Here is a 24,856-nt window from a genome sequence, read left to right as displayed (position 1 = left end):
GCGACACGACTTATTCTAATGGTTGGAAAAATACATATTACATCCATTGCGCGTGCGCAAAAACAGCTGTGACAATTTGAATATTTTGTATTTTCTAATATAGGGTCTAAACGACAGCAATAGGGAACAAACGACATTAGCACAGTTTTTAAGGGGACAAGCGACATTTATGCGTGACGTGCTCGTACCCACATTTTTCGTACGTTTTCTTATGATAGGAATGATAAGGTTATAGTAAAACTGACATCAAGCTTAATTAGATTTTGTTTGCGTTATTTTTAGCATTGAAATGGTTCTTTTTACCAGAAAATTGTCGATAACGATGACTATTAGTGTATATTACACACTTTATAATTACACAGGAATTTAGTAATTGTTTATATTTTTTATAAATTTATTATTTTAATCATATTTTAATAGTATTTCTGTATCAAATAAAGTCTAAAAATAAGTAGTTCTTTTATTTTTATTTAACATTAATAAATTTAGTCATGTGATAAAAAGTAACTTTTTATGTTGTTGTTATTAATTTAGTATTGAAGGATACACATTTTTTTTACATTATTTTTATCATAATATTTGAATATAGTTTCATATTTTTTTTTTTTTTTTACATAGATATAACAAGTGTAAAAAAAATTGAACCTAAGCACTAAAATTATTAAAATTACTTGTTGTTGTTAATTACATTAACAATGTAATTAATTGTTTTAATTACGGTATATACATGTAAATAATTATTTAAAGTTAATTAAAATTATGAATACACATACAGAACATACAAACAAAAAAAAAAGTATTCTATGGAAAATTTCCATATTCTTACTATAAAAAAGTTATTGCTTATATAGAAAAAAAAATTTTTTTGGCTCTCCTGAAAACTATGAATTATGTTGCTTAGACCCTTTTACCTTATCACCATAGATATGTATATGTATACCCATAATTATGTAGACGGGAAATTTAACTTTCCAGGATCTTTACAGGTACATTAAATAATTATTACAAAACTTGAATAAAAAAATAATGTGTATTTAAACATATTATAATACTCAATTATGTTTTACTACATTATGGAAATTATAATATGAACTTATTGTTTATTATTGTTATAATTAAAAACATATATATATATATATATATATATATATTATTTATCCTATATTAATATTATATAAAACATCATATTAACTATTCCAAAAATTGTGTTTAAACTTAAAATTATAATTATTATTATATCTAATAGTATACATATCAATATACATTTATATATTTGATATTAAAAGTAGATAATTAAAACGGTCTTAATTGATAGGCAATAAAATAAAATATGGGTTACAAGCTAAAAAAATTGTTTGTTTCAAATTACAACTAGTTGACAGTCAAAAATATTTTAAATAAATAATCAATGTAATTGAAAAAAATCAATTGTAAAATTTTTAATGTTTATAAATTTTGGTTTTATTTACAACGCTCATCCAATATTACATCATCAAACAAATACAGATCTATAGTAAATGTCAACAATTGAGCATTAATAAGTCATTACAATTGTTTAAAAATATAATAAACTTAAAATTATTTTGTTGATGTTTACATAAACGTATGTATAGAGCACATATAATTTTGATCTTCTAATTGCGCACTCCAAAGAGTGATACACAAATCTCACTAAATATATTATTATTTTTTTGTTTTGTTTTGCTTTTGTTTTTTTTTTTACATGGTAGGTCTTGTTGATGTAATAGGTACAATTGTAACCATGTGCTTAGTTATTTATCATCATCATAATAACAATGATGATGATGATAATAATAATAATAATAATAATAATAATAAAATAATATATATATAAAAAAAAAACAAAATTGTTATAGTTTAGAAAAAATACTATCCACCAGTAATAAATCCTCCTGCAGAAGTACGACAATTGTTAATTCTATCACCCAATAATGCACCACTTTCCATTTCGCTCTCCTGAGTATTGGTAGTCTGTAAATTGTTAGTAGCATCAATAGTAACAGAAGTAGTATTACGTTGTCGACATAAATATGGTGTGTCAACTGGGGATGGTGTGTCGCGACCCTAAAACAATTAAAACATATAAGAATATTTATTTCATGATTTTACTACTTTAAATGCTTATACCTGTTTTGACGGGCCACAACATGTTTGCAATTGACATGGTATGTCAGTTTTTGGACAATCCAATACACAATCTTCAGTAGGAGTCTGGTTTTCGTTCCTATTTTCGGTTACCTATGATTAGATATTGCATAAAACCAAAATCTATTAATACTAAATAAGAAAATGATTGATAATATCTTATAGCATACCTCAACTTCCACAAATTCAGGTTGAATGGTAGTTGAATGAATACCTTCATTATGGAAAAATTCTTTAACTTTTTCTGCTAACTTCATATATTCTGGTAAATTTCTACACCTAGTAATAATTACACAATAATACAATTTTATTAGGTATTTCTCTAATTAAAATTAAACTCAAAAATATTAATACCTTATATGTGCAGATGCTATAATTCTATCTCCAGCCAATTGCCACACATGGAATTCATGTACAGCTAAAACTCCATCAACTCTGTCTAAAAGTCTTTTTTGTATGGCATCTACTTGAATATGAGTAGGAACAGTCTGAAGTAGAATAAGTGCAGACTCTTGCAACAATGGCCATACTGAGTGCAAAATGATTATAACCATTAACAAACTCAAAGCAGGATCAATGTAATCACGGTATTTCCAATCAGTTAACCACACAATCTAAAAACAAGCATAATTTAATAATAATCTACATAAATAAATAAAAATCAGGAAGTCAATACTATTGTTTATTTAATGGATACCTAATATAAACAAAAATTGTCTAACTTCTAAACTTCAATTAAACTTACAGTCTATATGAAAAATAATCAAATCAATTATTACAATAATTAATTACTAAAAACAACTTAATCTATTATCCTTGTTCTACTTGTTTCAAAAATTAAAATTTATAAGAAAATTATAGCTATGTATTGCAGAGTTTCCCCAACACTACTGGTAATCAATATAAGTATCAACTCATAATAACACTATCGGTTCATAGGACATCAACATATCAATAAACAATACATTATTGTATGTACTCTTTAGCAAAAAATAAGAGTAATGTAACTCCTTACATAATATCTGTGTTTTTACTACTTTTTATGAACAAATAACAATGTAACAATGCTTTTTTACAATTGTATACAGCAGGTTAGCAAGGTAGGGTATTGGCGAGTTAAGTTATTTTTAATTAAATTATTTAATAAATTGCTTTTTAGTAATAATTACTAATTTAAAAAGTTAATTGTTTTTTTGCAAAATATGCATTAACTTCAGTAAATTATTTTTAGTGACACATTAAGTTAATTTTTTCTTAACATAAATTATAAGCCTTAAGGATTTAAAATATATTATTTTTTTTTTATTTAAACAAAAAAAAAATGTCGGAAATATCAAATATTAGTAAGTATTATAAGTAATATTTATAAGTCCTACCAAATTGTACTGTCAAAGAATATACTATTAATGGATTCTATAATTGTGATCAAAATAACTTACATAAATACAAATGTACACAAAATATATGAAAATAAGTAAATAATTATTAAGTTTATAATAATATATACTGTATAGTATTATGTACCATATATAAGTAATACATAACATATTATATAATAAAAAATTAATAATATAATTATAAATGTGTAAAATTTAATATAAATAGATAATTGATATTCAACAGAAAAGAAGTTATACGGGGTAAATGAGTAACCATTGTTGAGAAAATAAAAATAAAACTAATATACCTAATATCCCATACATATTTTAAGGATTATATACCCATTATTAGTCATTATTAATTAATAATAAATAGTTATTTTTATATCTTTCTAATAATAAAAAATATGTAAAAAAAATGAATTAATTTTTGTGTAGACAATAAGTATACCTATAAAATATTACCATTTAAGTTTTAACAATGTTGGGTAAATACTCATGAAGTAGGTGTTTAGCTGAAATTTAAGTATGGATGCAGAATACCTTAGTCTTTAGTTATAATAACGATTATATTACTTTAATTATAATAATATCATATACAAACCCTATACCAGCTATACCAGTGGTTCACAATATTTTTTTTTTTTAAAGGTACCATTGGATGCTTTATAAAAATCACACTCTATAATAATATAATATATGAATACTTTATATTTTTCACAAGACACTAGTGCCACACAATACTAGTTGAGAATCATTAAAATTTACAATCAAATAATATGGTAAAATAAAATAATAGTTTAATTAAATATTTTATTTTTAATATTAATTATTACATATTGCATAATTAATTACATTCTAATAATGGATTTGATTATAATAATTAAAAATAGTTATAGATTATTAAGAAGAGAAATACATTAATATAATTTAATTATTTTATACGATTTCATCATTGATTAAAGTATCGAAGTACCTACAGCAATTAATTTAAATATAGATATTTTTAAAAAAGGAATGCAAGTAGGTATTTTTCTGCTGTACATTGGGTGTTGAGTCGATAACTATTATGACCTATGGGTGTATTACATTTGAATTCAATAATATATAATTATTATTTATACACAAAAAAAAAAAAATTTGAAAAGAAACGATTTGACAGTCTATATTATTAAGGATATTTTGTGATTAACTTATTCAACTCAAAATGTAATAACATCTTTCTGTAAATACCATAAAACAGTGAAAATAGATAATAAGATACCTAATATACGTAAAATATTTAAATAGCCACAGATTTTTTTAAATTATAACAAAATATTTAACATTATTATTTATTGTGTAAATAAGTTATTTTGTCATCATTTTAACATGAAATGTTTATAAAAATAATTCTTTTAAAATATTTTTAGACTATGGATCCAATATGAACTACTTATAGGAAATCTTATATTAAATTTCTAAAATAGCTCAACATGAGTTGAATGTGTTTTTACATTTCATCATATAATGAAAATGATATAACATAAGCATGAAAATTTCAAGTATCCACAGTTATTGGTTTTGAAATTAGAACAAAAAAACAAAAATTATTTAGAAAGAAATAGTTATTATTCGAGTAAATATTCAATGTCGTAAAATTCAGAACTTTAAATATACATAAAAAAAAATGTATTTGGCTCTGGTAGAATTTTTTTTTTTTTTTCATAACGTTGAAAAATTTATTAAAATCTTGTATTTTATTTTAAAATCTTAGGTCTAAATAGAAAATTATTTATGTATTTCTAATTACAAAATTGTACTTATCAAAATTTTCAGGAATTTTATTAAAATTCTAAAGTAAATACTTAAATAAAAATATTATGATTATACATTTTCAAATAAAATTTTAAAGTTTTCATACATTTTTATTGACCTTAAGTTCAAAATATTTTGAAATTTATACCCTATACACAAAATGATAATATAAATATTTGTTGAAAATTTTCAGTTTCTGCAGTAATTTATTTTTGAATTATTACAAAAGTCAAAATCTGGTTAGGCATAAATAAAAATTCAAGTTTTCCGAATATAAAAAAGTACTGGGAATATTTAATTTTAAGCTTCAAAAGTACAAACTTAACTTAATTGTCTATCCAAAACAACCCTCAAAGTTTAAAATTCAAACATTTTATTCAATACTTATAAAAAGAATAAAAATCATCATTGAAAAATCAATACATTCATTGCTCTGCTTAAAATCTAAAAAGTAACTAATTTTTTAGTCAAGTTACTTTTGCTTTTTTATCGTGTTTAAAAGTTTAAAAAAAGAAAATTAACTTTTAACTTAACTTAAATTCATAAACTAATTAAAAAATAAGTAGGCTTGCCCATTGCAGATAAATTATTAGTGTTAAATTGGTTAAATATAAAATTATAATTAGGTAAACATGTTTTTACTAAAAAATTAAGGAGAAATAGTTTTCTTGAAACATTTTTAAATAAATACTGAATAGCAGTATTATTAGCAGCAAAATATAATTTATGGGTTACAAATCGCAGTGTTTGTAAACTAATTAAGCAACTATCTTGATAATAATATATGAAAAAAAAACCTAGACAATTTTTTTTTTAGTGAAGTTTACATAAGTCAACAAACAGTGAATTTTTAGGTTGCTATTACAAAAAGGATGGGAAACACTGGTCTATAAAGTATTCTTCATTAAGTCATTTTTATAAATTAGTTGCTTTTGAATAATTTTAAATGAAAAATGTACAAAATTATTTAATGAATTTTCTTATGAACAATTTTCTTATAAAATGTATGAAATAGTTGACCAACATATTATATTATATACAATATTAATCAGAAAAATAAGATTTTCTGTCTCATTTTTACACTATAAAAAAAAAACAAATATGAAAAATTGGATTAAAATAAAAAAGCTAAATTTCTATACATACCAAAGCTGATACAATTACAATGACTGAACCTAATGCATCAGCTAGAAGATGTAAAAATACACCTCGCATATTCATGTGACCAGCAGAAGATTCATGAGTGTGATTGAGTGGTACATTGAATCGATGATCGTTATCATTGTCATCAGTAGCATTAGCACTTGCTCCAGCGCTTACTAATTGAGTTAATCGTGTGTGGCTACGTGATATACCACCATGTGAATGACCATGTCCTCCTCCACCATGAGCTAAAATATATTAAAAGATTATAAAAATATAATATGAAAATCTTAGGAAAAAATGAATATATTACCATGGAACAAAAATAAACCCAAGATATTGACAAATAATCCCAAAACTCCAACTACGACAATGAATTTTGGATTGTGGATAGTCTCTACTTCAATGAACCTTAAACAAAATAAATTATAGATACAATTTTTACATATTATTTAGATAGATATATACATACCTCTTACAAGCTTCAACAGTAATTGAAAAACACAAAGCTACTAAAAACACAGCATTTACTAGTGCTCCAAGTACTTCAGCTCTGGCCCATCCAAATGTGTTTTTTGACCATTTTTTCGGTGACATCTAAGAATAAATTATTTGTTAACTGTAATCGAAATATTCATACACTTAAAAACATAGGAATCTAGAATGGTTTTTTTTATAACTAAATACTTGTCAAATAGAACGTTTAAGTTATCATTCTATCAAAGAAAGAACAATTTAATATTATATTAGAACTACGACGTTTGCATAACAAAATTATGTGTATTCAAGTCTCAAGAACGCGTATGATCATTGACTGGATCAAGTGTATTTAATTACATTTATATTAATTTTTAACGACTCTTAATGGACTGCGGTATAAAACTCGAACAAACTTCAATAACGTGTATTTCGATTCTATTCTCTAGTGAAATAGGTATGCATGCTTATTAATATTAAAATAGCTAAAATGTATTATAAGTTAAAAAAATGCATATATGTATATATATTTATATATTATATATATATATAATTATGGATGATATACGCCTATTTTTTAAGACCAGATTTTAAATGCACGATTTCAATGTTCGACAATAATATGATATCATATTTCTACTACTATATTGGTTCTTACTTTAACAGATAAATATGCGACCACCAACGCGGCGACGTCACTAAGCATATGAAAGCTATCCGCGACAAGGGCCATTGAGTTGGTAATATAGCCGACAATGATCTCTACCAAAAAGAAAAATGTCGTCAGCCAAAACATGGTGATGAGTCGGCATTTTTTTCCGCTGTATCGACCCATTATTAATTAATCTGTAAAAATATAAATAAATAACAATAATATCAATAACAGTAAATGGCTGCAATATATAACATATAATTTATACAACACACTGACACTATATAATATTTTAATATGTCCTTATTATTTCTATATTCTATTTATATACGTTAAACAGCGAAATCCTACAACAGAGCGTGAAATACACAACTACGAATATTATATAATACATGCAAGTCGTTACAACTAAACAATAGAAACAGCTGCAGATATACTTTACATTACACGCATGAATCAAATTAATAAAATAATGATAATTTCCATTGCTTGATAGTTTGCGAAAGATAAATAAAAAGGATATTCTTACAAAAGTATATTAATCATCTCGAAATGTATTAATATTTTAAGTTATTTACAATTTTGATTAGAAAAATAAATAGTAACCAAGACTTGACGGGGTACCCTCAACACCGATTACTAACATTTAATACTAACGTTCATCTGAACTTCAAATACTTATTAGTTATAAGTACCTAATTCACCATTTGTTCGATAATTGATTGTCATTTAAAATGTAAAAAAATTAAGATAACGATTAAAAATTGAAAAAATATAATTTTTTTTTAATAATTTTGTTTAGTTGCAATTTATATTCAAAAATATGTTCATTAACTTTAAATTAATGCTGTTTTAGAATTTCAAATGATAAATGTTTTCTGTTAAAATAATCATCCTGTATAATATGAGACTACATCAAGCTGCGCGCGCGCTGTAGCCACATTTAATTACAACTAGAGAAACGACGCGCGATGACGCTCGTATCATAGTTATAATCATAGTTATAACAGCCAATTTTTAAAACTACTCAAAACAAAACAAGATATGGCAGTCGAACAAAGATATTACTATTAAATTAAGTACACGTTTTATTTTAAACATTCAAAATTGTAATTATTTGTCATTAGACGACAAGTGTTCTTCCTGACATGTTTTTTTTTTGTTTTTAAGATCACGCATATTGTATTTTAATAATTACTTTACTTTCAGATTTTTTTTATTGAAATCTATGCAATACCAATCTGAAACAACACTTATTTATAGAAGCACATAAAATCGTACTGTACTTCTGTAGAATAATTTAAGTCATACATATTATTATGTAGGTAACTAGTATTACATAAGTCATAATTGTTTAGCGTAAACCTCCAAAAATGAATAATGAACCAACTTTAAAGGATGTAGGTATATTATAGCAGAAATATAAATTGCAAAATAATGTTATTATTAAAACGATTTTTTTTTTTTATTATTATTCGATTTAAACAATATTTTATTACCTAAATTAATATGGTTTTATTATTTAGTGACGTAATTAAATTCCACGAAAATATTCTCATAATATAATTTATTATGAAACACCCGAACTAATAATAAAATCCATGTGGGTTTGACTGTTTGAGCATACCGATGTTACATATTTTTGCAAATTTAACATCAGCAGAATAATATCTATTTCTAAAAGATAACAATTTGTTTAATTTACAGTTACCATTACTATAAACAAAATAGTATGCTGCTTATAATGCTTTGAAAACAATATGAATACATTCATCAATTAATAAATATTTTACGAGTAGGTACCATAATATGTGATATGAACTTAAACATATTAAAGCTTATTCTTCGAGTTTTGTATACCACAAACATATCAAAATACTTATTTTGAAATATTATATAAGTAGGTATTTTATAAAAAATACAAACAACTAAATTATCATCAAACTCCCACGTTATACAAAAAAAAATAATCAATATACAATAATGGCATCATATAATATAAATGGAACGATTACAGTTACTGTTACCTATTTTAATGAATTACATTTGAGTGTCAAGTAGATTAGTGTACTTAAGTTTAATAAGTATAGTTAATTTATAAAGTAAACATATAGACACTATAAATCAAATATAATAGTTTTAATATTATTAACAAAATACAAAAGTTTTAATTATTATTATGATTTATAATAAAGAATAATATTAATTTAATTAAACTATAACTCTTTAGGTGTATCTTTATAATTTATAGAAAGATATTTCATGAAATGTTATTCATTTTTTCTAAAAATTACAAAACCACGATTTAAATTGGTTTACTGGTTAAAAAAAAAATTATCATTGAGTAAATGAATAGTATTAGTTTAATATCATAAAATATGTAAAATATTATTCACCGTTATCGACAAAATAATAAAAACAATTGATAATTTAATCTTTAAGAATTGCAAATGTGCAATTAAGTCGAATATAGATATGTAAAAAGTATTAGAATATCTTTATTCTAACTAACGGGAAAACTTTTATCTTTGCAGACACTTCAATAAGTACTTAAAATTGATACCTAAGGAAGGTTACGGAGTAATAAAATTATTGAATTAAAAGAAATATTATTTTTATCATAGGTCAGTCAATGCAAGTACCTACTTTAGAGTTTAGTTTTACTTGTACTTAACTAAGTACTTTTCTTTTTTTCGAGACTAACAATTAAGTAGGTTAGGTCACCAAAAACTATTAATTACTCAATTATAATTTCAACTGTTTCGAGGAATTTTCACAACAAAAACTGAATATAAAATGTATTAAACAACCAATATTAAAAAAATTAATAAGTACTCGTCACTCGTCTTAGTATGAATTTTATTAAATATAAATAAATGTAGAATATAAAATATACAAACACGCACATCAAATATAATTATTTTTCTATACTACAAAAAAGTAAATGGAACTTATTTTTGTTAAAACTATACAATATACAGTGTGATCACGATTTAATATACCATTAAGCTTGATGACTTGACTTTGTATTGAAGTGAATATTTTGGAGGGGACCTAGAGGGATTTAAATACACATTTATTTATGATTTTAAAATTGTTAATATTTTTGGTGTGCGCATGCGCAATACAATTTAATTTTAATACATACCTATAATACTATACTACACCTAGTCCTGTATATATAAAAATAAATTTAATTTCAATCAAATTTATAATTAGAAATTCTATACATGGTTTTAATATAAATTTATAGATTCATATTTATACGCCGTGGAAGTAATGCAAATGCAGTTAGGTGTCCACGGCGTCGTCAAAAAAATAGTTTCGTGGTTATTTTGCGGGAATTTTGGTTTACTATTAACATCAATCAATGATAACTTTAAAAACTTTATTTAAAGGATTAACAAACAGGACACATAGTGGATATCAATAAAACACGTAGAAATGTATAAGTAATTTGGACATTAATCATTTCATATTAAATTATGTATTTTATATTTTAATAAATTATAGAAATATGAATATATCAAAAATCGTTAATTACTTTATAAAATATGGATAGTGAATAGGCGATTGACGATAAAAAAAACATTATTCAAATGTTCAAATAACATTTTTATTGTAGTTCCTATAAACTGTTGTCCTCAGTGGTGTATTTACGGGTGGGGGAGGGGTCAACTGCCCCTTAGACATTGATGATTTAGAAAATAAGAATAGAAAGTTTGATTTCATTTTATAATTTGACAATATTTATACATATAAATGTAGCTATAATGTAATAAACTTTTCACTACTCTCTCCCCGCCCTAAATACATCAATAAATTGAAAATTATACACTACTAGTTGTCCTTAATTAATACATTAATCAGTAACGATTGAAAAAAAACGTAGGTTATTATAACAATGGTTTTGCAAATTAATTTTATTTTAAATTTCACACGGAACAAATTGCATCGAGCTAATTGTTAAGGGTTTAAATGTATTGGTTTGTAATGTATTTCAATTTCTAACAAATAAAATGTTTAGCAATATTTAATTAAGTTTGATACATTAATATTAAATTAAATTTTATGTTACTGACAAGTAACAATTAATAAAAATTTCTAATGTAAAACAAATACATAACTATATACATATGAATTAATGATAAAAATTAAAAAAACAATCACAAATTAATAAAATAATTTAAGGTTTAATTCTCTAGATTGAATTATGATTTGTCTATAATAATAGCTGTATTTTTATAAGTCATTAAATTACGGGAAATGATTGAGACTTATTATGTAAATATTTAATTCTTTATGATGACAATACTCATTAAAATTCCCATTCATACATACATTAGAATTTAGTTTTTTAAGAATAGGTACTCACTGAGTCACAGACCACAATATTTTGAAATTCAATAAAAAGGGACAATATTCGATTAATCGACATCACATTATCAGTTTAGGAAAAAAACAAGTAAAAACGGTTTAATCTTATCGAAATATAATGTAATGGATAATTAGGGCACTTAAAAACCAGATAGGTACAATTATTTCGGTAAATTATAATTCAGTACTACCGTTATCTCAACTATGTTATATACATATTAAAATTGTTTTAAGTTTCTTAACTAAGTACAAATACAGGTAGGGATATCATTATTATCATACCTTCTTATTGTATAACACAACTTAGGTATATATTCATCATTAATTGAATATATTTAACAATATTTTCTTAGTGCAAGTTTTTTAATTTTTAATGAATAGTTTTTTATACGTTGAGAAAATCGTTATTATTTTTTAGTATATGATAAAATACAATTATTATAGTTATTAATGTTATTATACACATAATAATTATTGATAGTATTATACTACCGGTTCCTGATATTCCTATAGTAAAAATAGTATTAAAGAGGTAAAAATCATTAAATTTACATTTACATTTTTATCCCATAAGTGCTATTTTATTGTTATTAAAATGTATATCAAAATTTTAAAGTAGTAAGTAATTAGGTAACCTTTTTCATAATTAAAATACTATCATCCTAATTGATAAAATTTGAAATAATTTATCGGCTATAGGTATTATATAACGTAGAAGTTGGTAAATACCATTGTTACCATAAATACCGAGTAAAAACAGAGTACAAATACGCACCCTATAACTACTTGCAGAATAGCGGTAGGTAAATTTCCATAAAACATTCCCTAACTGAGAAAAAAATAATGAAATTAGAATGATTGTAATAAAGTAGAATAAAATTAATAACACTTCTTATTGTTTGATGTGTAATAAGTAATAATTAATAATAATTATATTATATACCTATTTAAAATATAACGGTTAACAAATACAATAAATACATTAATAGACACAATTATGAAAAGCGAGAGGGTAATATTTAATTTAATCAAATAATAAAAATGCACAATTTATAATAATAATTATTAAACATATACATCTTATATAATATACTATATAGTATACTATTATTGACTATTGTATAATTTAATCATTATCACGTCATGTTATTCTTATTATATCTGTATACATTATACATTAAAATTTTATTTTATTATTTAAATTATTAACTTTTGGAAAACATAAAAATAATTTGAGTTAATGGCACATTGAAACAGCCGTGCACTAGACGTTGAAAAACGAGTTAAAGGTGTTTAAGATCGATATATTTTTATGCGTATGGAGTTCTGGGTTAGATTTAACATACAAATATATAACCGTGGCGATTATATTTTAAAACCAGAAATAACAGACTCACATGACGAATCGGTTCGGAAGATATTCTAAAATTAATTTCCAAAAACACCCCAACACGATGGTGTGTCGTAGATCAATCACATTTTTAATTTAGGCGATTTAGTGACAATCGCCTGTAAATTGTACTCTACTATAAGCCCACAGTCTATAGTCAATAACAGGGGTGGCGAACCTTTTTGGGGTCAAATGCCAAATTTTCCCAAACAAAGTTTTGAAAATTTTTCACGTGCCCAAAATAAATTAAATTTTCTAAGTTTAAAAATATAGTTATTGATGTATTATATATTATTTTATTAAGTAAGCACACCTTTTTATTTTATTATAATTTTGAAAATGTATATAATTTGTTTCTTTGAATTTCTTATAACAGTTATAATCAAAACATAATAAATAGCATAATTTTTAATGGGTTAAATTTTTTCACGCGCCATTGAAATTTGGTTAGCGTGCCGTAGGTTCGCCACCCCTAGTCTATAATATATTATTGATACAATAAAACGTGGATTCATATATAATTAAAGAGAATTTTAGTTTTGAAAATTAAATTATAGAAATTTAGATTCGTGAATTAAGTAGATAAGTACAGAGAAACCAAATAAAGATTTATTTAAATTGTAATGTAATAAATAATAATAATAATTCTAAACCTTTATATTTTGAGAAGTTTTAAAAAATAAAAACAGATATAGAGTAGATAGAATAGTTGGACAAAATTCGGCGGAAATGCCGTGTGGCTTATGTGAAAATGTCTAGATAAATCGTCAAATAAATTGAATATCAAGTAAAAAATCATTTTTAAACATTAAGACATTAAATATGATTTGTATATGGGTAAATTATAGTCAGTTTTCAGTACTCATAGTCATAAAGTTATAAAGTCATATAATCTATAGTTAACTTTGTGGTCATCCCATCGACCACAAATATAATAATAACTAATACAATTTTTATTTTTTATTTATTATTCAATATAACACATAATTATACATCCATATAAGTTAACATTTCTAAAATTATAATATTATTTTAAGTTTTAAACATTAAAAGCTGTAAACATCCGGTAATTTACGTGGTAAAATTTCCGGTAATATTCTTGGAATAGTTGGAAACATGTACCTTACGCATATACCCATAAATACATCAATCATAAAATAAAGATTACTATAAAATATGATGACCTTGGTATAAAAGACTACTATCTTGATATTAATATACAAAATACAAATACTATCAATAATACATAATAATTCTTACATATGACGAAGAATTCCTACCCATTTTTACATGCTATATTAATAATTTGTCATAGTGTTATGATAATTTAAAAACACTTACCTAACCCAATGATAACGATAAATTTATAAATAATTAAATTAATTTTATTGAGTCATCAGATATATAAAATGACCTATACAAATTTCACAACTAAAAATAGGTATATTGTACATTACACTCAACATGATATATCTAAAATCCTGGAACACTAAAAATGTTAGCCTTTAGGCCCAAATGAATTACGACCAAGTTAAAACCTACCTGGTGCATTATCCACATGGAACGAAAACTAGTTTATTAGTTATAACTTATAAAGTTAAAGCACATGACTGATCATTATCTTAATAAATTAGTTGCATTTTAAACTAATTTTGATATCCTCATAAAAAGTTATATTTGTGCAATGTATTCATGGATTGTTAATTTTAAAATTGAAAAGTATAAAACAAAAAATTACCATCTTATATGTATATTGATTTATAAACATAAATAATTAAAATAGGTAGGTAGTTCACAAAATATTTAATATTTATGTATATTTTAAGTTACTTTTTAAATAATTGCATTTTATGAACCTACATATATAAATTTAAACCATAATATGATCTACTGTGATAATGGCATCAATAATCACTAAATGAATGCTCACATAAAAAAAATATTAAGTTGAATCTTAATTTAAGAACCTTCTCCTTTTTTGAAATTGTTTAGAAAATAAATGAACCGTGATTAATTTAATAATATATTTTAATTCAATATGAAACTTATAATACATAATTATATAGCTATTACATTTATAAAACAAAAAAGTTCATCATACTTTGTGTAGGTAATATATAAAAAAAATTGCATGGCTTGCATACATATATTAACTACTGGTTTTTATATTTATAGAATACTTTATTGTTATCAAAATATGCATTATAATATGATTATTTGTAAATTGTTCTAGAGAAACAACCAATTAAAAAATAGAATAGTAAACTAAAAAAGTTTTTACATGATAAATACTAAGAAAACGCTATAAGATCTGCTATAAAAAATTACAAATACTAGCTTTTAAATAGAATGGGTGGTTCAACAAAAATACTTAATGAATTAAACAATACATTTCCATATGCATGATATATTTTTAAAATAATATTAAATTAAAAGCTTTCGATCGCTACTGGAACATTTAGTAAAGATTTAGTAATTACATATGTTTTTTACAATTTAAAACCATTTGTTGTTTTATTGTTTAATTACAATAATTACCCATAGGCCATAACATAGTACAAAAAATACAGTCAAATAATTATTTAAGAGTAATATAATGAAAGAAAAATACTTGGAACAATTATAAGCATAAACTTAACAAAAAAGACTTAATACTTTTTCATTTATTCAACAATCATAAACTAAGGTAGGTATCAGCTAGGTACATTTACCAAGAATACCAAGATAAAAATTATAATTTTTTTATTGTAAAAAAAAATATAAATATTATTTGAATACAAATAAGAACAAAATTCTGTCAAAACATGTAGGTACCTATATAAATATTAGTAATAACTAACTACTTAAATTGTATATAGCCATTAATTAATCCAGTGACTACAAGAGCAAAATTACCTTGAAAATTAGTAAAAGATCATCTGAAATAAATATCTATGCACATTGCACGCGGCACACTTATGTGAATAAAATTGTATTTTTTTTTTTTTTTTTGGTACTTTTCCAAATACAGTGAAACTAATAAAATCTATTGTGACAAAACAAGTTCACTTTTTATAATAGTTATATAAAGATAATTTTTAATAAAATAAAATGAATAGGTATAGGAATGATAATACTTAAGTGTACCTTAAGTGTTATTCATTATTGTACTAAATAGATATACTAAAGATATTACTGGGAATATTACAATAAGCAAAAAACATGAATACTGCAAATTTAGTGACTATTGTTGTAAAAATTGGAAAATTAAATTTATCAAAACATATATAACAATCTAATAATTTAAAAAACATTATTTTAGTTCTTAAATTTAAATCATACATTATTAAAATATATTAACAAAGATATTAGAGATACTATTTATAACAATGAACAATAATACTTTTTTGGACACATATTAAGCTTCATTTAATTTAAAAGGTAATAAAAAAACTTAATTAAACTATAATTATACTAAGTTATCTTTTTTTTTTAATTTACAACTTTAACATTTTATTTTAATAAATAATAGAACAATTTATCTATTACTATTTTGTACTCCATCAATAAATATTTTAATAATAATTGATTAAAATTGTACAATTTGATTTCAGTAAAAACATTGACATACCACAGCACAAAAGTAGCTAATTTATTTTGAGAGTACTTTAAACGACAATTGGAAGTATAAAAATTATTTATTTTTTTTAGTAAAAGAATGTTTACAAAACTATACTTCAGCATTATAAACAAAAACGATCATTCTTTAAATATATACAACAAAAATTATATAAATTATATAAGAACAACTTTATTTTTAATCTAAGTATAGTCTTAAACCAAAAAAAAAAAAAACTCTAATTCGACGGAAGTCAAATATCTTAGAATTACTCTCGACAAGAAACTAACCTGGGGTCCATATTTAACTCGTTTAAAATCAAAAAGAAAAAACTAAACAACCACCTACACCTCCTACTACCAATACCAAGATTTAAATTATCATTACATACAGAAAATATTATATATAAATCTCTCTTAAGACCCATGTGGATACATTGTAGTTTCGAATAAAATGTTTTATATTATTTGGTGGCTAAATGGTAAACTCAGTTAATAAATAATGTGCATTACTTATAATATATACAGTAATCCAATGGAATGGCTTTGCACAGCACGAAAATTTAATCCTGTTTGCTCAAATATAAAATAGATCTAAAAGAGATTTGTATATAATGCAAATTAGTTATAGGTTGGTAGCTTTGATTTTAAAATTAGACAAACAAAATATTTTATTATCTATTGAAATTTTTTTATAGATGAACACATAGTCATTTTTAACATTCTTTTGTTAAAAAGCCAAAATATTTGATTTACAAAAATATTAAGATTAGAATGCCTTAGAAATTAAAATATGAAGGGATCTCATCTCTTTAATATAAATGATACAAATACAAATTTGTCTGAATTTATTTTAAATGAATTTGTAGTGTGCTACATTTTTCATACAGATCATTTTCCACAATAAGTATTGCAGTGTTGTTTACGTAAGTGGCGTAAATGCTAATGCTAGTACTAGCTCTAATGGCTAATGCTATTAGTTATTCAGGTAGGTATAATAGAAGTATAAATATTAAATAATTTTGGAATAGGTTGCTTCTCGGGTTGCTGACTTATAGTAAATAGCAGCTTTTATGTCAGGCAATATAAGAACAATTTTTAAGATATGGACTAACAGTATGATGCTAAATACAAAAATAATTTAACTCATAATTTAGTTTAAGTTTGAAAATGTAAATTATTACCTCATAATTTTTTAAATAAACAATTTTTAAAATTTTAATATATTTTGTTGTATATTTTATTTGTACATCGTTTGTATCATGTTTCTGTACATGATATAAAAAGTGGTGTTAATAGTTAGAATCATTTGAATAGGGTGGTATGAAATTTTTTATGAACAATGCATACAATTCTTATATAAGAAGTCGAGAAGTATTATTACTATATCATCATAATTAACCTATTATTCGTTGATAAAATTATAAAACACACCGGTAATATCGTAATCTAATACAGATAATGTTTACATAGGCAGTTTTCAATAGTAGTAGTGTTGATACAGAGTTGCCATGAATTTTATTGTCCCCACTCAACTATTAAACATTTAAACACAAATTTATACTAGCATATGATGTATACATTATAGTATATTTGTGAATAAATTGTGTAGTGGCAATCACAAAACGTTTTTATCATAAACTTTGATTCATAATAAATTCATAACACAATAATATTGTTTATTAAGTAATTTTGTATAAATGAATAATTATGTTTATTATTAAAATATTATAAGTAAATTTTATAAAGAAAATAAGTAGGACAGCCACAGTTGCAGTATCTAAGTAGATTATAAACAAATTGAAGTGAAGTTAGATATGCCACAAAATGTATTATTTTAATAAATATAGATAAATAGAAATATATTAAATATACCAACTAAATTATAATCTAACCATTGTAATATAACAATAATAGGTATATTCATAACTAACTGTCTATATCCAAAATATGCTATTTAGTAGTTTTCAAATTTTGTATGTTAATCACTGTCATTGTATTATAGTTTATAGAGGTACATAGGTAATTAATTAAAAGATATTTTAACAGGATGTGAAATAAGACATTATTTATGTATTGAAATAATTCTTTTGAAAGATTAAATGTGCATTTTATATGGCTTAGTAATGGTAGTCAATAGTTTGTCATAAAGTCGGTGGATACCTATACCATATTTTATCAATAAACTATAGACCTTGATAACCTAAAACTAAGAAAAACAATTAGGTATTTCAAGTAGGTAGGTATAAAATACGAGGCAAAATATGTTTTCAATTAGAATTGCAATCTGTATAGATCTGAAGTTTTAAAGTGTTTTAAACATAAGGAGATACCTAATAGGTAGGAAGAAAAAATGATCCAATTACAAGGGTAAACATCATATATTTAAAATGCTAAATTTCCAAAAATAATAATGTAGGTTGGTACATGGTAAAGAAGTAGATAATCAAAACATTTGATGGCCCTAGCCAGTGTAAAAAAAAATACTGAACTGATATACCTATTTGTTATGATAATGATTCGTGTCCAAATAAATTTACACCAGTTAAAATAAAATTTTAAGATGATATAGATACCTCTAGGTATCTCTAAGCACAACAAAACTAAAAGTGGAGGTAAGATTGACAGTTACTTCTAAATTTTAAGAGATATAGGAAAAGACGAGTGATTTGGTAAAGTAGACAATTATTTTTGTTCATGTAGACTTGCCACTTGGGGTGGTCAGCTCAAAAATACGATATCAACATCATAATATTATTGTTGTTGTTGTTGTTAATGTACTATCGGTGATTAGAAGAGTCGAGATGGGAACACTACAACTAATTAAAATAATATTATAGGTGATTGGTGACGTTCTGAGCGTGCATGTAGACTTATACGACCGTTAATCATTATTTTAATTGCCGTACGCGACGACGTCTCAAAAAACATCCGAGATACAACACGGATTTCCGACTGCGATACCTGCTGCAAAGCCATCGTCACCCTTACCAGCATCGTCATCGTTCGAGGAGGCTCATGTTTCGGCAGTTGTCACAAATAGAATATTCCGTCAGAAGCGCGTTAAGGACCAGGAACGATAACACCGAGGGAGAACGTTACGATGATGACAACTCAAAAACGCTCAGTGGTTTGCGGGTGTGTAGCCAGTAGGTGCGGCGCGCGGACACGGCTTTGACTACGAATTGTGACACCCGCTCCGATGTAATGACTAATGGCGACAGGAAAACAAGACTTGTTCGGGACCATCACAACGATCGGTGTAGTATTACATCGCACACGCTGGTCGGGAAAAAGCTCGCGCTATCATAACCAGGCAAAATAACAATAATGTACTTACGTGTTTTCAAGACGCAAAGAACCGCCTATCGTTGCGTCGAACGCCAGCAGTGTCCGTCTGTGGTCGTTGTCTGCAAGTTTTCCACACGGATGTCGACGAGTGGTCTGGTGATGGAGAGCACTGCACACACGGTCGCGACTGGAGCAAACGCGCACAGCGAACAATAAACGATGAGCACGATAATCACCACGAACGCTGCGCAACGCCGAACTGACAGAGTGCCAGGCGGCCGGCAGGCCTCGAGGTGTATCGTCGCATAGTGCGCACGCGTGCGTCGAAGCACCTTGAGGAGTAGGGAAACCGTATACCCAATACCTGGTAAAGTTTGATCGTTGTGCTGTTATCGAGTGATAACGGAACTACGAAAAGATCATAATTCATAATATTATTTATAATTGGCCCGCTGGCCGCTGTGTACCACCCACAATAAAGTCAAGAGTTCGATTGGAACGAGTTGCAGATCGAATGGCGACAACAGTTTAGATTTATACTTTTTTGCTTTTGTTCTATTCTTTTACATGCATTAACTTGCAGTAAAAACATAGTATACGAAACAAATAGTAACCTTGGCCCGAAACACGATTTTGTGACATAATGACCGTTTATTATTATTATTATTATACGTATACCTATCTAAGTGTTCAAACACGGCTACAGCTGCGGCGCGCTTGCACTAGTACAAGTGCATTATAAATTGTCTATAATATAATGAATAATAAAATTATAAATAATTATATCTTAATACCTAAACAATAGCATATTACCACGTAGGTGTAAACATAATTATTATTTATGATTGTCATTTACGCGCCACTTTTAATTTAAAAATCAAAGATGAATATCAGCTACGCGTATACATATCATACACTTGTATGTAGTATGTATACAAAAAAAAACAAAATTATAAAATCAATATATTCATATCCATCTCAAAATCTAAAATACAATATTTCGGGAGCGTGGTGTATGGGTTCTCCGCATGTTAGCGTACTCCTATGAATTATGATTTATATCATTTAAGTATAATGTATATAACCTATATTAAAGCGACTGGAGAAGTCACTACTATATAAATGGTATAAGAATTCAAGTAATAAAGGGTTTTGAGTGAGTAAAAGTTTTTTTTATTTTTTAGACTTTTTCGCTAATACCTATCTTTATTAATAAATTAAAAAAGTAATGTACCTACATTTTAAGATTCTGAGTAGAGCAATAAAGGTTGACTTAATTAATTTTACAATAATGTGATTTTTATGAACACATGGAAGTGCACGATGAGTAGTTGGGAAATTGTTTCAATCTTTAACTATAGTTTCTAATAGCAAATTGGATCTAATTTATAAAAATTCTTTATATTTTTTAAAATTAATCAGGTAAAACAAACGAAAAATTATGCAAAACCAGTTTTCAACAAAATTGCTTTTGGTTTTTTGGTGCTACTTGAATTTTTTAAACACATAATCGTAGCTATAGCCTATAGGGCGCAGATACTTGAAATTTGATCAAATTTCATATTATCGATTTCAACATTACTCCCTCGATATTAACATTATAATTACCAAAATTGTATATCCTTACTAAGACGAAATTTATCTGTGTCATTATTTTTTTGATAGCACTACCCAATAATTTTTAACAATCATTTGAAAAATACAAAAAAGTCAAATGTTCTCAAACCGATAACTTTAAACGTATTTAAGTTATCCAAATAATAAAAACCCTACGACATAGATAAAATTGTCCTCTATATGTTGTGAAATTTTGTTTATTCTATTATAATTATAATGCGAGAAAAGTTGTCCCGCGCGAAACAGTTTTTACAACCGAATTACGAGTGGTGTGACGTCCAAATACTAATTGCGGCACTGGGTAAGAATATTATTAATATTATTATTACCTACATATGGTGAATATAAATGTATAATATATTATTAAACTATCATGGTCATTCACTAACAATATTGTCAATATTTATATAAATATACATTATACATGTATCTATCTAGTGGCGTAGACATGATTTCTGAAAAGGGGATAAAAAAAACGACATAACTAAACATAACTTAATTTTTTTTACTTTTTTAGTAAAATATAGGAGCAACCAAACAAATAAAGAATAATGAATATGATTTTAATTGATTCAAAATTTGCATTAAACACAATATGGAAGGTTATCCACTCCAATACTCCATAACAATACTCAAGTCAAAATTTCTGTATTATAAATGCTACATCATTAAATGTGTAATAAAAATAATAATAATAAAATTAACAAATCTAGTTTACTGTTTTTTTTTTTGCTAGTTCGTCTAAAACTTCTTTTGCAGTAATTAAATATTTCTATAAATTTGAAATTTCCATAAGTAACTAATAACGGTCATTTAGCCGTTCCTGAAACATACATTTTCACACATTTTCAACCCCCCCCCCCCCCCGAGTGTTTCTTTTTTAGATTTCAGATAAGTGAATGGTAGGTATATACTATAAACTATATATACGCGGTAAACTAAACCCGTAGCGGTCGTAGCGATAATGATCTAATTTCTCATAACTTAGGTAATAATAACGATAATATCCTATAACATTTTATACACACTCACAGTAGAAGCATAGCCCTTTTAGTTGAGCCTACGTACATATTATATATATAATATATATAGTATTCTCTAAAAAAAAAAAAAGCTATAATAAAGTACAATCACAGTCGTCACTCGTCATTGACCATTTCGACCAAATAAACAATATTTTGATTCAAACACAAATAAACAAAAATAAAATTATAATGGTATTCAGTATTGACAAAATTGTTAAAATTCAATAGCTCGATAGAACATAATATTATAAAATATTACATTATAACGCATACTATATAATGTAAGCAAAAACAAAAGATAATAAAAAAAGCCAATAGGGGAGATTTGACCCCCACGTCCCGCCATTGTATACGCCACTGTTATCGTAATATATTATGTCTGATGTTATCCAAACAGTCAGTTTTAAGTCTGTTTATTTATCGGTTGGTGATCTGGCAAGAGTTCATCGATCGCGGGGCCCTGGTTACGTGCCAAAATGCCCAATGGGAAAGAGGTGTCTGCCGAAGATCCCGAACTTACGAACACGGTATTGGAAAATTATAACATCACTGAATGTCTCGTAATTTTGTCAACATCAAGTAATCACTTGACGATCTGAGCACCACATTAGATTACAGTATAAGTTAATAATAATTAATTATTACACAATAAATAAATCTAATAATGGTCGCTCATAATTTACAGACATCATTTAATCTAAATTTTAGAAGATTTGTTTTTTCTCGCATTACTTGTTGGGTAGTGAATATTGATCCATTTTTGAAGAAATATAATTAAGATTTCAAAATCATTTGTATTTTAAAGAGCTATAGGTACAATCAATTATATATATTTTTTTAATTAAAGGCTCATATATAATAATAATAATAATATATTTTGTGTATCTACATGCCAATACACTAATTACAATAATAATTATAAAGATATAATGATAATATTATAATTTATAAATTATATTATGTTATTAATTTTATTTTGGAATGTTTATTATTTATTTAAAATTAATTTTAACTTTAACAAAACCAAAGCCATTTTACAATAAATAGGTAAAGTAACATAAATATACAAAATTCATAAATTATATATCACATGCAAATAAAAAAAAAATTAACTAAAGGTGATGCCAAAAATATAATATACTAACAAGATTTCTGTTAAATTAACATCACAATAAATCCGTAATAATAATAACATATATTTATAAAAATGGACTGAATTTCTAAATGGAAGGTAACATAAAATTGAAAGAATACAAACAAAAAAATGAAAATAAAACAAAATTATGCCTAATAAAATGTATATAATATACCCATAAACGATAATTGTTGATTCATATAATTTCACAATACTTAATTGTTTTCAATTAAAAAAATCCACAGTAATGATTTTGATAGAACAATTTTATAATCAATATAAATAAAATATTATATAAGTAATTTAAAATTAAATAAATTATAAATAAAAAAAATTATTGATAATTTTAAATAAATAAAAATTGAATATAACAATTATGTTTCTGCATAAAATATATAAGGAGTTATAATATGTTACTTGTGAAAAAAAAAATATAAATATATTTATAATCCACTATGTTATAAAATTTCCAATACATCACTTTTGATGTTTATCTAATACTTCTAAAATGTTCACTCAAAATCGTATCCAAATTTTGTAATTTTAAGTATTTAACTTAAAAAACAATAAATTAGGTAACTGATGTATAATTACTTACATATTTTTGTAACAATTTAGATATGATTTTGTTTAAACCGAACACTGTACATTAGTACACTGTAAACATCATGTACCTATTTTAATTTGATACACGTTTTTCAATAATAATAATTTATATATAACACGTAATACACTATATTATATTGTATTTTATAGACATGGGAGAGTATTTATTTTAATTTGATTAAAATATAAATATATTACAGTTAT

General features: G+C 24.8%; 1 protein-coding gene across 1 annotated transcript; it reads right to left on the bottom strand.

Moving 5' to 3' along the window:
• Positions 1 to 1,430: 1,430 nt before the first annotated feature.
• Positions 1,431 to 20,545, bottom strand: LOC113552795 (zinc transporter 1). The gene is made up of 9 exons (XM_026955730.1): positions 20,319 to 20,545; positions 7,621 to 7,808; positions 6,958 to 7,082; positions 6,799 to 6,896; positions 6,489 to 6,733; positions 2,521 to 2,780; positions 2,337 to 2,445; positions 2,149 to 2,259; positions 1,431 to 2,085 (listed from the first exon to the last, which is right to left on the bottom strand). Exons 2-9 carry the CDS (start codon positions 7,795 to 7,797, stop codon positions 1,891 to 1,893), a joined length of 1,320 nt encoding a protein of 439 aa, XP_026811531.1. The 5' UTR covers positions 7,798 to 7,808; positions 20,319 to 20,545; the 3' UTR covers positions 1,431 to 1,890.
• Positions 20,546 to 24,856: the final 4,311 nt, after the last annotated feature.

Source organism: Rhopalosiphum maidis, chromosome 2 (assembly GCF_003676215.2).
Source record: "Rhopalosiphum maidis isolate BTI-1 chromosome 2, ASM367621v3, whole genome shotgun sequence".
In the NCBI taxonomy this organism is placed as follows: Eukaryota; Metazoa; Arthropoda; class Insecta; order Hemiptera; family Aphididae; genus Rhopalosiphum; species Rhopalosiphum maidis.
Note: the sequence above shows the minus strand (reverse complement) of the source record. Positions and strands in the feature narration are given on the sequence as shown.